At 36.2% G+C, this 13,758-nt stretch overlaps 1 protein-coding gene across 4 annotated transcripts in view; it reads left to right on the top strand.

Moving 5' to 3' along the window:
• LOC126091908 (polycomb protein Sfmbt-like) overlaps window positions 1-13,417 on the top strand; it is a 330,279-nt gene extending 316,862 nt beyond the window's left edge. For 3 of the 4 annotated variants that reach the window (XM_049907218.1, XM_049907217.1, XM_049907220.1), the window contains 2 exons: window positions 3,422-3,580; window positions 11,207-13,414. In XM_049907218.1, coding sequence (XP_049763175.1) covers window positions 3,422-3,580; window positions 11,207-11,374 — 327 coding nt within the window. In that variant the 3' untranslated portion in view covers window positions 11,375-13,414. Of the gene's footprint in view, window positions 1-3,421; window positions 3,581-11,206 lie in introns of all 4 variants that reach the window. The other variant, XM_049907216.1, reaches the window with a different exon arrangement.
• The last annotated feature ends 341 nt before the right edge of the window (window positions 13,418-13,758 follow it).

Raw genomic sequence — 13,758 nt, 5'->3', positions numbered from 1 at the left:
GGAACTACATTGCCTCATTTCACTTCTCATTGTGAGTATTAGAAACACATTGTTGTGACTGATAGTGGCACCGATACTATAGATTAGTGGTAAATTATTGCTAACAGAAATATGTTCACACAGAACACTTGAAATGCAACATAACAAGTGAAACGTGAGCTTTGACAATGGCACTAATGCTGCTACTGTTTACGGCAGTGTTAAGTTTCAAGGTTACAGTGTTGATACAAAGCTGTACAATTTCTTGCATTTCATCTGTGGGCAGCAGAGATGATCCTGAGAGGCGATTGTTGTCATTGAGCTTGCTTATGTTATCAGTGCTGTAAGAACTGTAAATTGCAGCAATTGATAATGGATGCCAATTACAACCATGACTCTATTAAGAAACATGGATATAAGAGTTCACAGCAACAATTTGTTCACACAGACAATGTGACATTAACTTTTAAGTTAATTTTCCAACTGCATACATTGCAGAATTCAAAGCAAGTACTGGGTGGCGTATGAGGATGATGAAGAGGGTTGGGCTTGTGTTGTAAAGCAGAACACCATTAGCTCAGTGAATTTCCATGGCATATGACAAAAAGCTGGTTGCAATTATTATTATTATTTTATTATTTTACTGTGCTGCCAAATGATGTTGGTGTGAAGAGCATTAAAAGTGTCCCTATAAGAAGTTCCGGCAGTGGAAATGCCAGAATAACAGTAATGCTGGATGCACTATCAGATGGAAAGAAGCTCCCCACATGTGTGATTCTTTGCAGGGAAAAGACACAAAAAGAAGAACTGGCTCCTGGCACTCATCTAAAAAAAAAAAAAAAAAAAAAAAAAAAAAAAAAAAAAAAAAAAAAACACAACACGTAGAGTGCACATCAGTTGAATCTGTCTCTACACAGGCAACCCATAGTGGGGTATTGGTGTGTAATTATTAGATGCTTTTGTAGCGATGTCTTTGACAGTTTAGTAAAGAAAGTGCTGGGTTTCATAATTTGTCTAGGTTGAAATCACTATCTTTGTTAATTAAATTCTTCACCAAACGAATTATGACTGCTGCTTTCAACATAGAGATCCAGAAATATGAAGCTGACTCTTAAGATTTCAACATTCTCATGCACCATAATGGGCAAATTGATGCAGTGATGTGCCACAGTCGAATTACTGGGCTATAAAGGTACATTTACATAGGCCATAAAAGTTGCATATTGCAGACAATGTTGTCCGGCAACATTGTGGCCATATTTATTGCAGCCACATGTGTGACAACGTTACTGGCTGCTGTAGCCCAGCACTGTTTGGGACTATACATTTACAAGACAGAACTTTTTACGTGGGGCCATACTGTTGCCACAAAATGGGCAAACAAACCTACTACAAGTGAGTGCTGCTATCCTACTTTTACATCACGCAAGGGATAACATTAGAAATACCTAGAGAAATCAGTCTTTTGTAGGTGCATTCTTTTTTTAAATAAGCAGAAAGTTTCAGAAAATTTGTCTTGTGAATTGTTGCTGGGTACTCACTTTTTCCAGACTGTTGGAACACAGTTTTGAATATATTGTACAAACAATTTTTATGAGTATTGCTAAAACTGATACAAATATGAGAGTGTGTATGTTGCACTCACTTTTCAGTTTTTAGCTACTGGTCCATTCGTCATTTGTACGGAAGTTTAATGTACCTCTTTAAAGTGAACTGTTCATCAGTGAGCCTCTTGGTACCAGATGTATACAATGTTTTGGCAGGACTGAAGAATTTCATTAAGGCAAGTCTGAAGTAAGAATACAATTTTTTATTTTCATTTTATTTTTGTTCACCAGTACACATTAATTTTTAAACTATCAGTTCCTGCTTCAGACATGTTTGAAGATAGTAAGAGACTCATTGTATCAAATGCAAACCATGTGGAAGTAGAGGCACACTCTTCATACACAACTTTTTTGCCTCGCATTTGGCATAGGTTCGGGGCTTCAGAATTTTTTGTATGATTCATCAAGTGTGATTTCAGGCTCATTGGCAACTACTTACCAACTTTACTTTTTGATATTGCGATCTTTGTATGTATTACTTTCAACATCCCAAATCTTTGGTCATAGATGAATCACATTTACGAAATTTATATTATTGTTTTCTCATTGTCCTCTTTTTACATTGCTGAACACAAGAAGTTACCAACAACAAATGACTAACAAAACAGATGATGCGCAAACTTCCAAACAAAGTGGATACGATATTATGTGAATGCAGTGCTGTTGGTGAGAGACATAGGAAACATTAGGTGAGAGCGAGAGGGAAGCTACAGGCAAGGGCAGAGAGACAGATTGCCCTGCAATATGATATATCCTCCACCCTTGGTGGAGACACCAGCATCTCCTCTGCAACCACCTGGAACAGCTTGCAACATTAGCAGTACTGCCCAGCCATACTGCAGAATTGCCATGTATTGCAGCCACAGGGTTGTCGGCAGCGCTATTGCCGTAAAATACAGACCATGTAAGAGTCGGGTATATCTCGGTGTTTGTAACAGAATACCAGTTGCCTCTGCTTGACAGAAGGAAAATGTTGGTGCTGGATTCTTTCAGAGGACACCGCACCTGGGAATAAGGGCCTGATAGAAAAAACAACAGAGCTAATGATAATTCCTATTAGCACAACCCTACAACTTCAGGTAATGGATGTTGTTGGAAGTAGACCTTTTTTATGACTTACTGTGAACTTTACAGTGGGTTTCTTGTACAAGGAAACCATGTCCTCACTCCAGAGAGGGAAGTTGAAGAAACCCTTAATACACTCAATGGGCCAGCATATCCTTACTGCCTGGGGCAGAATTTGGAATGACTCTGTTGAGAAAAGATTCAAAAAATGCTGCATTACTAATGCTATGATGACTCAGGAGTGTCAGGTAGAAAGAAATGTCAGTTGGCTTACAAAGGAAGGAAATGGGGGTGGTGGTGGTTAAAAATAATGATACCACGGATGATTGCAGTAAAAAAAAGAAGATAAAAATTAATGTAAACCATCTCTTTTTGTTATATTATTTCTCCTTGTACTGTAAAAATGCAGAAATCAATCAATGGCATCAGTATAGAATAGGTGCAATGTTAGCTTTTTAGGCAGGTGCTTTATTTCAGTAAAACAGTTTGTAATTTTGATTATTTAGAACATGTTAAAATTTGCTCAAGGCACCTTATAATAAAAGGGAGGTTATTCTATACTGGGGAAATATAGTTCATCCTTTAGATTGAAACTGTACTCCCACCTCCTTTGGACTTGTTTGATTCGTTTAAAGATATTCTTATGTATTCAGTTTTTGTGCTCTATTTCCCATTGTCTACTGCATAGTACCCAGATTATTTGTAGTGTTAACATCAGTATTTATTAATTTGTTGATTTAGGAATTAATTGTAATTGACTTTGTTTTCAGACTACAAGTTCAAGCACAAAACTTATTCCAAGGTTGGTTGATGCAAATAGTCCCTCCGAGCCTGGTGAGCTGGCACCTGCTCAATGGGATGTGTGTGATGTTGCACAGTTCCTTAGGGTTAATGATTGTGCAGCATACTGTGAAAGTTTCAGTAAACAGGTAGGTTTCATGGGAAAATATTAATCGTATTGAGCTAAATGATTTATTTGTGCATCTTGATAAATCTTCCATTAGATACATAGTACCAATTGATAAGCCTTAAATAGTTGTACAAGTTCTGATATACTCAGTTAAACTTTATAAAAAAACGGTAGTAGCCCAAGCATGTTCTAAGTTCTAGGGGACTGGTGACCTCAGAAGTTAAGTCCCATAGTGCTCAGAGCCATTTGAACCATTCTGAACCAAGCATTTGAAACAAGAACACAACTTGAGAGGGAAGAAGGAGAGGTATTTTGAGTGTGTTAGTGGAATTGTACGCATTTGTAAAACTTGGGATCAAGAGTGTTCACACTCATTTTAATAATAAGAGTTTAGTGAAGTATCTTCAAAAAACGAAATCCTGAAGAACTGTGATAACTGTAGAGGAATAAGCGTATTGCGCTAGCCATATAAAATTTTTGCCATCACCATCAAACATAAATTGTACAGACACTAGAAACCCATCATGAGTGATGACCAGAATGGCTTTCGAAAAGAAAGATTGTGCAGTGATTGTTATTTTTCATTGAAATTACTAATGGAAAAAAAAAAACATAGAAAATTCATTTAGAAACACACATTGCCCTCATCAGCTTCAAAAAAGCTCTTGATAAAGTCAGTAGAAGCAAACTATTACAGATTCTGGCAGATGATCATGTTCCCCAGTGACCTATCGAAAATACATGCAAAAAAATTTAATCAATGGCAAGAAAGAGGCTAAATTAAGAGATTGGGGCAGAATGCATGCAGGAATAAGGCGGGGATGTGGCCTTTCACCACTCCTATTTATTATTTATATGAATAAAATCATCCAAGAGGGGAGACATGCCTCGAGACTTCCCGAAACACAAATCTAGGCACTTTATTTTTTGCAGATAATTCAGGTCTTGTAGCATCTTCAGAGGATGACCTGCAGCCTTATGTACGCAATTGGCCAATTATGTCAGAGAAATACAACATGGACATAAATGCCAAAAAAACACACTATGTCCTTCTGCAGGAAATATCCAGTACAAAGTAAAATCTGCTTAAAAAATAAAATTCTAGAAACAGAAACATTTAGGTTATAAACTATCCTTTCTGGAAGATAGAGACCAGGTATACAAAAACTATGGGAGTCATTAATAATGCAATGAAACATTCCCTAGTCAAAAAGCACAACATAATAAATCTTTATTAATTCTTGACAAGACCTACACTGCGCTATGACAGTGAAGCCTGGACAATGAAGGCAAAATACGCGAAAAGTTAACAATCTGTGAAATGAGTTTCTTGAGATGAACAGCTTGTTACACCAAATGGTATCACAAAAGGAATGAAGATGTGTTGAAGGAACTTAAAATGGAACACATCAACATGCAGAAAACATCTATGACAAATGAGCTCCAAGAGAACACCAGAATCCATTGTACCCTACCACTCTGACGGAGTAAGATCACTAGGTTGAACAGTGAAAACATGGCAGGAGAAGAACTTCTCGATGAGACCATAACAGTTTAAAGAGGCCTAACACTTTGAATAAAGATGATGATTATGTTGTAACCCTACACAGTGAGCATGTGTAATGCAAAGTAGCTGAATATAAGCCAGCACGCCAGGCCCCAACGCTACTCTAATGTTAATGGGACTTCTGAATTATTTCACTGTCATTATCTCTGTATTGTGTGTTTGTACCATTTATTACATCATTCAATGTATCAGTATTTTCATGTATGTGAGAGTGAATTAAACGTAGTTGGTGGGAATTCTGATATTAAAATTTTACTCATTGCTGTCAGTCAGCAGCTGCGAAGCGCATTTTAAAAATAGAAATAATCAGTCGTCAGGTGCACAAATTTTTTTTAAATTAAATTGACTTCTTGACTAGTTTTGACAGATTAATTTGCTATCCTCAGAAGCAATTAAGATTACATCAGAAAGCAATCGTCAAGCAAACTCTAGAAGCTAGAATTGTACAAAAAATGGTTTTAGAATAAAAATTTAGTGATTACCAGGGTTGGATCACAATTAACAGCATGTAAAGTAATAAACAGGTTATAAACAGAGCTTTGTTAAAATTCTCTAATAGTACTGTCAAGCAGTTAAAAGAAACATAACAAATGTGAAAATATGGTGACCAAATAAACTTCATCTCGTAAATGAAGTATTAAAAAACCACAAGACATAAGATGATTAGCACCAGCAGATAGATAATTTGACTGTAAAAGATTTCGCTTGTATAAGAAGCATTGAGCATTAGTTTGTCTAAAAACGTATGAAGACTAAGCACATTGGGGCGCTTGTGTCTATAACACACGTTAAACCAAACTGAACATAAATCGTAAAGAAATGATACACCATTAGACCTTATGTCACATGCCAATCAAGAATATAAACGTTTACACAAAAATGACATAGCTGAAAAAGGACTGAAGAATGGGTACAGTGATTAGGTTTACTTAATAATCAGCTGATGGTGGCACCTTGGGATGATGGAGAAGCAGCACTGCATTGAACTTTCCAGTTTCTTGATGTAGAGGCCAGCCACTGGATACAAGTTTTCAGTGACACAAGCAAGTGGGCAAACCCCGGCTGAGACATCCAACTCGACGGCATGTGCAAGGTCCCAGTGCATATATACAAGTTGTCTTTCCATTTACGACCTCTACCTACAGCTCTTATAAATAGTAGTAGCAGCACAACGTATCTACGATAGTAACTTAAAACCTCTGCCAGATAACAGTGTAAAGTAGGAAAAGTATTAGGCACACGGCCCACTATACATATAAGTGGCCTTAGGCTCTGACTAGCCATCATAGCTAAAACACATTTAAAAAATATACAAAACAATACATTATATTAAAAAGCACTAAGACATCTTGACCAGAAAACAAAGTTGATGGAAGAAATTGGCAATTACCAGAAGCAAATGGTCATTCTCAACATCCACTAAAAGACATTGAGCAAATACAGAGATTACAGGTCATTTCACTAAAATTAATAGAATTATGAATATTTTTATCAGTATTCAAATCATCATTACATGACTTCTGTAGCAAGCCAAATGCATTTATAGATAAGCCTCGTGCAATTTTTCTTGTTCTTCCGTAGCTTTTTTTGTTTATCTGATGCCAATGGGCATCCAGGTTTCTGAAATTCTTGAGAATCTGCTTCTTACTTCTCTCCAGAGATCCCTTTCCTTCACCATGCTATATTTTGGGCTGAGAAATCCCAAGGGAGTTCTGTCAGGATCCATCCTCTTCATATAGCCGTACCACTGCAGTCACTTCAGTTCAGATGTCTCCAGGATGTTTCTTTAGGTTTTCATATCTGACTGTGTTCTACATATACACTGGCTGGACTTGCCACAACTTTCTTCAAAGTGTCCTGTCCTTCACATACTGTGTGTTCTTCTCATCTTGACGACATCTTGCAGCACCTCCCTAAATATTTCCCTTATCCTTGGTTCAGTAAGTCTCCAAGTTACTGTTTTTGGAATTCTTTTGTTGCAGACTCTGGGAGGCCTTCACTGTACAATAACTGTTACAAATTTTCTATGGTCTCCATTTAAGCGAGAACAAACAAACAACCAGCAGAAGCTCCAGTTATTCGACATGCCAATATGAATTTCTGTCAATTACAAACTCGGTTTGCCTACAACTGCCTAAGTATTTATGTAATAAAAAACCCACTCCATTCTTTGACTCTGTTTCACAGCCCTGACATTACTTTTCACATTTTTCTTCCACTTCGTTTTACTCAACTCTGAGGCAGACCAGCTCTTAAGATTTGTTTGCCATTGTTAGAATATTCTATTGTGCCCATCCTGATAATCTTTCTGTGTTTGGTTTTCATGGCTGATGTGGCATTGCTGATGTGAGGTGTCACTCATACAAACTTTTTCACTGCCTTGATTGTTTTATAGTACATCCAAGGTGCCAAATAATTCAAGTGATTGTAACTTTAGTGACTTTGAGAGGATGTGCAACAGAATCCCTGACCTTCCATTTAACATAAATCGAGCAGATTAGGTACTTCTTGCAGATGACAAAACTGTTAGTATTACTCTGGTTAGAAAGGTGGTGAATGAACAGGAATCATAAATGAGACAGAATGTTCCAAATGAAAATTTAAGGTGGAAAAATGTCATTGGACATCTCGAACAGCTGAATTCGGTAACTTTTATTCTTCAGACAATTTCATGTTTCAGAAACAAACAAATGAACATTTTAACATCATCATGCATATTTCTGCTTGTCTACATGTAATTCATACCCTGCAAGCTACCTAATGGTGTCTGACAGAGGGTACTTCTGATACCACTAACTGATCCCTCCTACCCTTTTCCACTCTTGAATGGCGCATGGGAAGAATAATTGTTGGTTATCCTCTGTACTGGGTCCAATTTCTCAAATTTTCTCATCGTGGCTGTCATTAAAAGAGATGTATATGGGAGGATGTAATATGTTGTCCGACTCTTCCTGGAAAGTGATATCTCAAAATTTCGGTAGTAAATTTCTCTGTGATGCACAATGTCTCTCTTGTAACATTTGCCAATGAAGTTCGCTGAGCATCTCGGTAACGCCCTCATGCCAACTAAATAATCCCATGACGAAACACATTGTTCTTTGTCGGATCTTCTCTGTCTCTTCTATCAGTCCAAACTGATAAGGATCACATGCTGATGAACAGTTATCAAGAATTGGTCAAACAATTGCCTTATAAGCCACTTCCTTCGAAAATCTACTTACGTCGTCAGGTTAAAAGACACTACTAGATGTTCTAAATCTACTTTACTGTTGCTGTCATTTACAAAATTGATATTAAAATTGCTTCATTTATTAAATTGTTGGACTTTGAACACAGCTGAGGTAAAACTGACTCTAGCTGCCACCGGAACACTTCCATGTTCTCTGTATAGGAGCTTTGTAGAGTGCTACCACCACAACTGGCAAGTCATGTGTTGTAGGCTCCATCTCTGCTCCACATATTTCAGTGTCTTGTTCTTTACAGTGACTCTTTAAATCTAATGCTCTGTAAGATGTATGTTTTACGTAAATTACAACACCACCTTTCTCCAGTATAGATCGAGAGTAATGTATACAGTAACCACTCAACTGCAACACTTCAACATCTCTCATACAGTGTTCACTAAAACATAATATATTAGCATCTTTTATTCTTTGTGAATCCTCTAAGAGAATAGCGGAAAACTGTCATTGTTTTATTTCCTGAAACTGCATACTTTCAATTGAAAAAATATCTGAGGGTTTTGAAATAACTGTTTCTTCTCTCTTTCTCATGTTACTTTTTGTCACTGTTGTCGGCAGGATGTATGGGAAGCAGGTAGACAGTTTTATTTCTTGAAAGTTGATCTGCAATTATGTCATTGATATGATCACGCAGAAACAGTTTCCCTTCATATTTAAAGTGCATTCCATGTTTCGTGTACAGGTTTTGATGCAGCTTACTTATATCTAGTATTTTGCATTCATTGTATTGTGAGCAGTTTCTTTATTTTAATGCTTGTCTCCCAAACTACTTTGTTTACAAACAAGCTGTAAATCAAATCCTGCCTATGAGGAACTGTGGCAACTGTTATATTTCTAGATTTTTTCACATCTAGAAATCTATGCACGTTTTTCACACAAACCTCTGCTTCATTCTTAGTTACATCATTTGATCCCATTATGCAAACTACCTTGTGTTATTTTCCTTTGAAAATTGGCATCTACAACATGTCTCATTCCTGCTCCATGTTTCACTGCACCAGTCACTGTTATGTCATGATTTTTCTCTCAGAAAATATTAGATTCCTTCCTGTTACGGCTGTCTGTTAGTAAAAGTACACTAATCTTTTTCTTGGTGATCCATGTTTCTTGTTGGCATTATTTCGAAAAAGTTATTCTGTTTCCAAATCACTGATATTTTCACGGTCATGATCTTTTATAATACAGTCATTATCACAGTCACTTTGCAGAACATTATTGGAGAATGTAACTGTTTTTGCAAATTTTGTTGACCTTTTTGTGGGTAAAGAACTTCCTTTATGTGACACTTTCATCCACAATTTATCACTTTTGCCTTCCACCTCTTCACTTGGTTTTTGTTTGGATCGTAGACTCCGGTTTTCTTTCTTCTTTCAGCCTTTATCAATTGGGAATTTGTATCCTAAGAAGAATGCAGGTTTTCACTTGTTATGTGTGACATAATTTTCGTCATATTCCCCAAGGAGTTGTAAAATTTAAGCTCTTCGCAGTGTGTACTATGTTCTAGTAACTCTTGAGAATGCTGCTGGATAAATTTGTGAAAATCTCTGATATTTTGACAGGTAATACCCTGCCATTTTCAAGTATAGGAAAATGGTTTGAAATGACAGGTGGTGTTAGCTGTTGGATTCTGATGGTTTTGGATGTTATCGTGCTGCATTCGTTAGAGTTATTCCAAGATGATGGTTAGTTGTTTGCTTATTACATGGATCATAAATGTGGTCTCTCATTGTAATGTCGAATGACTCAGTTTACACTCATAATGTTTTTTGACAGCGAAAAATATGACAAAATACTAACCATTTACGTGATTGCCTTTTGCATTAGTGTATGCCACCAGTAATTTTTTTTATGCACAATGATTTACACGTAAAAGACAAATACACCCACAAATGTGTCTTATAAAATTACGCATTTTAAAATTGATCTGGGAAGTTATCAAGCAGATACAGTGATTTTAGTTTGTATTTGAAGTTAATTTTGTTGTGTATTACATTTTTACTTATAATACAGTACAAACTACACTAAAATGACAAATACTGCAACCAGTTTTGATGACCTTGTCATTAGACAATTGTCTTGGTGAGAAAAATTGTTTGACATCTTCACAAAGCTGCATCAGCTGTTCTTGCCATCTGATGTCAAGCAGACTACAGCTGTGGAGCTGCAGACACAACATTGTTTACACATGAAGTAAGATTGCTCTCATATAGACAATTGATTGAAAGAAGTATTAAAATTTATTCTTCTCCTAGATTTGAACATAATGTAGCATAGGCAAATAAATCTGATTGTTGTCCTCCAGCAGTGTGATTTGACGGCATGGGCTTTGTTTGCCTGCTCTCTGCTGCCATGCTTAAGCAAACTTTGTCCCTTCCACATTCCCCTATCAGTCCACCTCTCTGCACGGAGGTGCCTTCCTACATAACATAGACTATAGAGTCACATGAGATATTAGAGATTTTATCATCTGTTCCATCTCATTTACAGTATATGTTGTTATTGATGAAACACCTGTTGTCTCACACCCATGGTCTTGTTAAATGTTACAATACATATTGTCAACAAATATGCATAATCAATTATGAAAGTAATCCTTTGTTCAAACTGGCCCTGTATGTTCAGTGAACCTGCAGAAGTAGAGGTCAGAATGTAATCTCAGTGTGCACACCAGACTAACAACTAGAGTGAGTTTGTTTGTAGATGATGATTATTTCAATAGTTGTACAAAACCATAACAAAAATGAGTGCTGGAGAATTCATTTTCAGTGTATATGAAAATATTTTCCTATTTTTGTTTTGTTCTGTTCTCTCTCATAAGTAAATTGCTTATTTGCAGAAAATTGATGGCGTAAAACTCTTATCGCTCACCAAAGATCAGATCATAGAGTTAACTGGACTGAAAGTTGGGCCTTCACTTAAGATATATGATATGATTCAACAACTAAAAATAAAGGTAAACCCAGCACAAGAACGTTTGAAAGCCAGCCTAAAGAAACTATTGTGAAAGTGAACTTCATGCAGCTGGAAGGTCAAAAAGCTTTACTTAATGAACAGTGTGTTTGTGTATGTGTGTGCTTGTGTTTATGTGCTGTAACTGCCCTGACAGTATTAGTGATAACAAGATGTTACTGATAACACCAACAAAAGCAGCAATAGTTCAGTTTAGTGATAATTACTGAGTATGCCAGCACCTTTATTGCTATTGCATGATAAAACATCACACTATTTTCTATTATCATGTACCACATGTACAAGTAAGTAATTTGCGTTGTAAGGACTGTACAGGTTCGTTAACATTGTGTCTCATATCATAGATATATTTTTAACGACATAGTTGTTTGACGACAGGGTCTATGTATGTGAAGTGCTTATAAATTCATACGTGTTGCAAGCAAATAAAGGCATCACACAATTTAGTGTGTGAGTGTGTTTTGAATAAAGGCAACTTGGCCAGTGTATGAAAGTTAATGCTCTATTTATTGATACATTTTAAATAGTTTACTGGTACAGGCAGTCCTATGTCGAGCTGACTAGTCTTAAAAGTGTTTACTTAACCAAATATGTGCCATTGTAAGAATATTTTTAGTCTGCAGATTCACTATGTTAGTTTAATTGTATACATTCTGTATTTTATAGTAGGTGCAAATGTACTTGCCAGTAGAAATTGAGATTCTTATTCCTGCTAAGTACCAAACAGTATTTCCAGGAACAACACTTCCAGTGAACTGGCAGGCTCGGATATAGAGAGTATTGTGCTGTCTGCTGAGGTGTTTGATTGTATTTATATTACCATCAGCTTCAACTTATCTGACTGCCTGTAGATATTGTCCTTAATAAGGATTTTTTTTATTTCTGTTGACACACAGTTTTTGCTGTACTTTTTTTTTAAGAAGTGTGACACAATAGTCTGATTTTAATATTTTATTGAAACAAGGAATCTCTTTTTCTCTTAACCTATAGATTATTGCACGTACCAAGAGTGTATGCACCAACAGCTGTGGTGTGTATTTTTTTATATGGCATAGGTGTATCTTGCTTTATTCTATAGCACAGTGCTGTTATGTTTCATGTAAAAATATTTATGAATTGAATCGGGTCTAAGCTGTGTGAACACAACCAAATTAAACTGTAATTGTATAGTATAGGAACTGTATTGTAATAATAATGATAGCAACCTTAAGCACAGTTTGTGCATTTGCCTTTTCAATATGTTCCAAGTGTGATACTTTGTGAGAGTTTTTTTTTAAATGTCACGAGTTGAGAGTGGTGTTCCCATTCATTTATCTGGTACTGAGAGATTGTGTACCTAATGTTCCACTACTGATTGCAGTAAACCTTTTATATGGATTATATTTTATAAAATTTCATGGTCAGAAGGTGTGGCATTGATAATCTTTTATTATTTGAAACTGGCATGTGTAAAAGAGAGAAACAAATACATAAATTGGATTGAAACTTTTGTTAATTAATTTCTTTGCACTATATACTTTTTTGTGATACATGTTTGGCCTCAATTTATTGAAGTATCGTTAAGTGGAAAAACGTGTTGGTGTCGAGCTACAAACGATGCTTCAATAAACTGAGACGAAACACAAATGGCAAAACATAAATATATTTATTCATTTGCACACAGACTGAACCTGAAAATCATTAACATAATATTTCCTGCATTTGAGGACTGGCAGATTAACAATGTTAAAGATCTAATGATTGATTTATTTATATTTTCGAATTAGTTTTCAAAACCCTTATTGCATTACTTCAGCCTTTGAGATCGCTCATTTGATTTGATGCTTTTAAATATCTCTGCGTCTTTTGACTTTCGACACTCATCTTAATGTGAAGAAAAGGACCGCTACAGATCAGGAATTTCTTGCTTGAACAAGTGCTTTGAACATTATACTGATAAAGGTAGTATCGGCTACAAAGAACAATATTGTTAACTCTTTCAAATTCGTTGAGCATTACTCTGGAACCTAAGATACAACTGCCTTTCAACAATCCTTGCACTGCATTAACATTATTTTTACCATCCTATAAAGAAGATTAATGTGAGAAGGGAGCTTTGCTGAGACTGGGCTGATCATTTTCATGGAAATGATAATAGTCTATTACTGGTTACATTTCCCCGTAGCAGTGATTCATTTTCAGCCTTTAACAAAAAGTGTAATGCGTAACTCACAGATACTTTTCTTTCGTCCATAACATCGCTCAATATTAGAACTGGCTGAATTAAAGCTGTGAGGATGGGTCGTAAGTCATGCTTAGGTAGCTCAGTTGGTGGAGCATTTGTCCGCGAAAGGCAAAGGTCCCGAGTTTGATTCTCGGTCCGGCATACAGTTTTAATCTGCCAGGTAGTTTCATCTCTCAACATTGTAGGTTACTTTA

The sequence above is a fragment of the Schistocerca cancellata genome, chromosome 7, assembly GCF_023864275.1.
Source record: "Schistocerca cancellata isolate TAMUIC-IGC-003103 chromosome 7, iqSchCanc2.1, whole genome shotgun sequence".
Lineage (NCBI taxonomy): Eukaryota > Metazoa > Arthropoda > Insecta > Orthoptera > Acrididae > Schistocerca > Schistocerca cancellata.
This window is presented reverse-complemented; position numbering and strand designations above follow the sequence as displayed.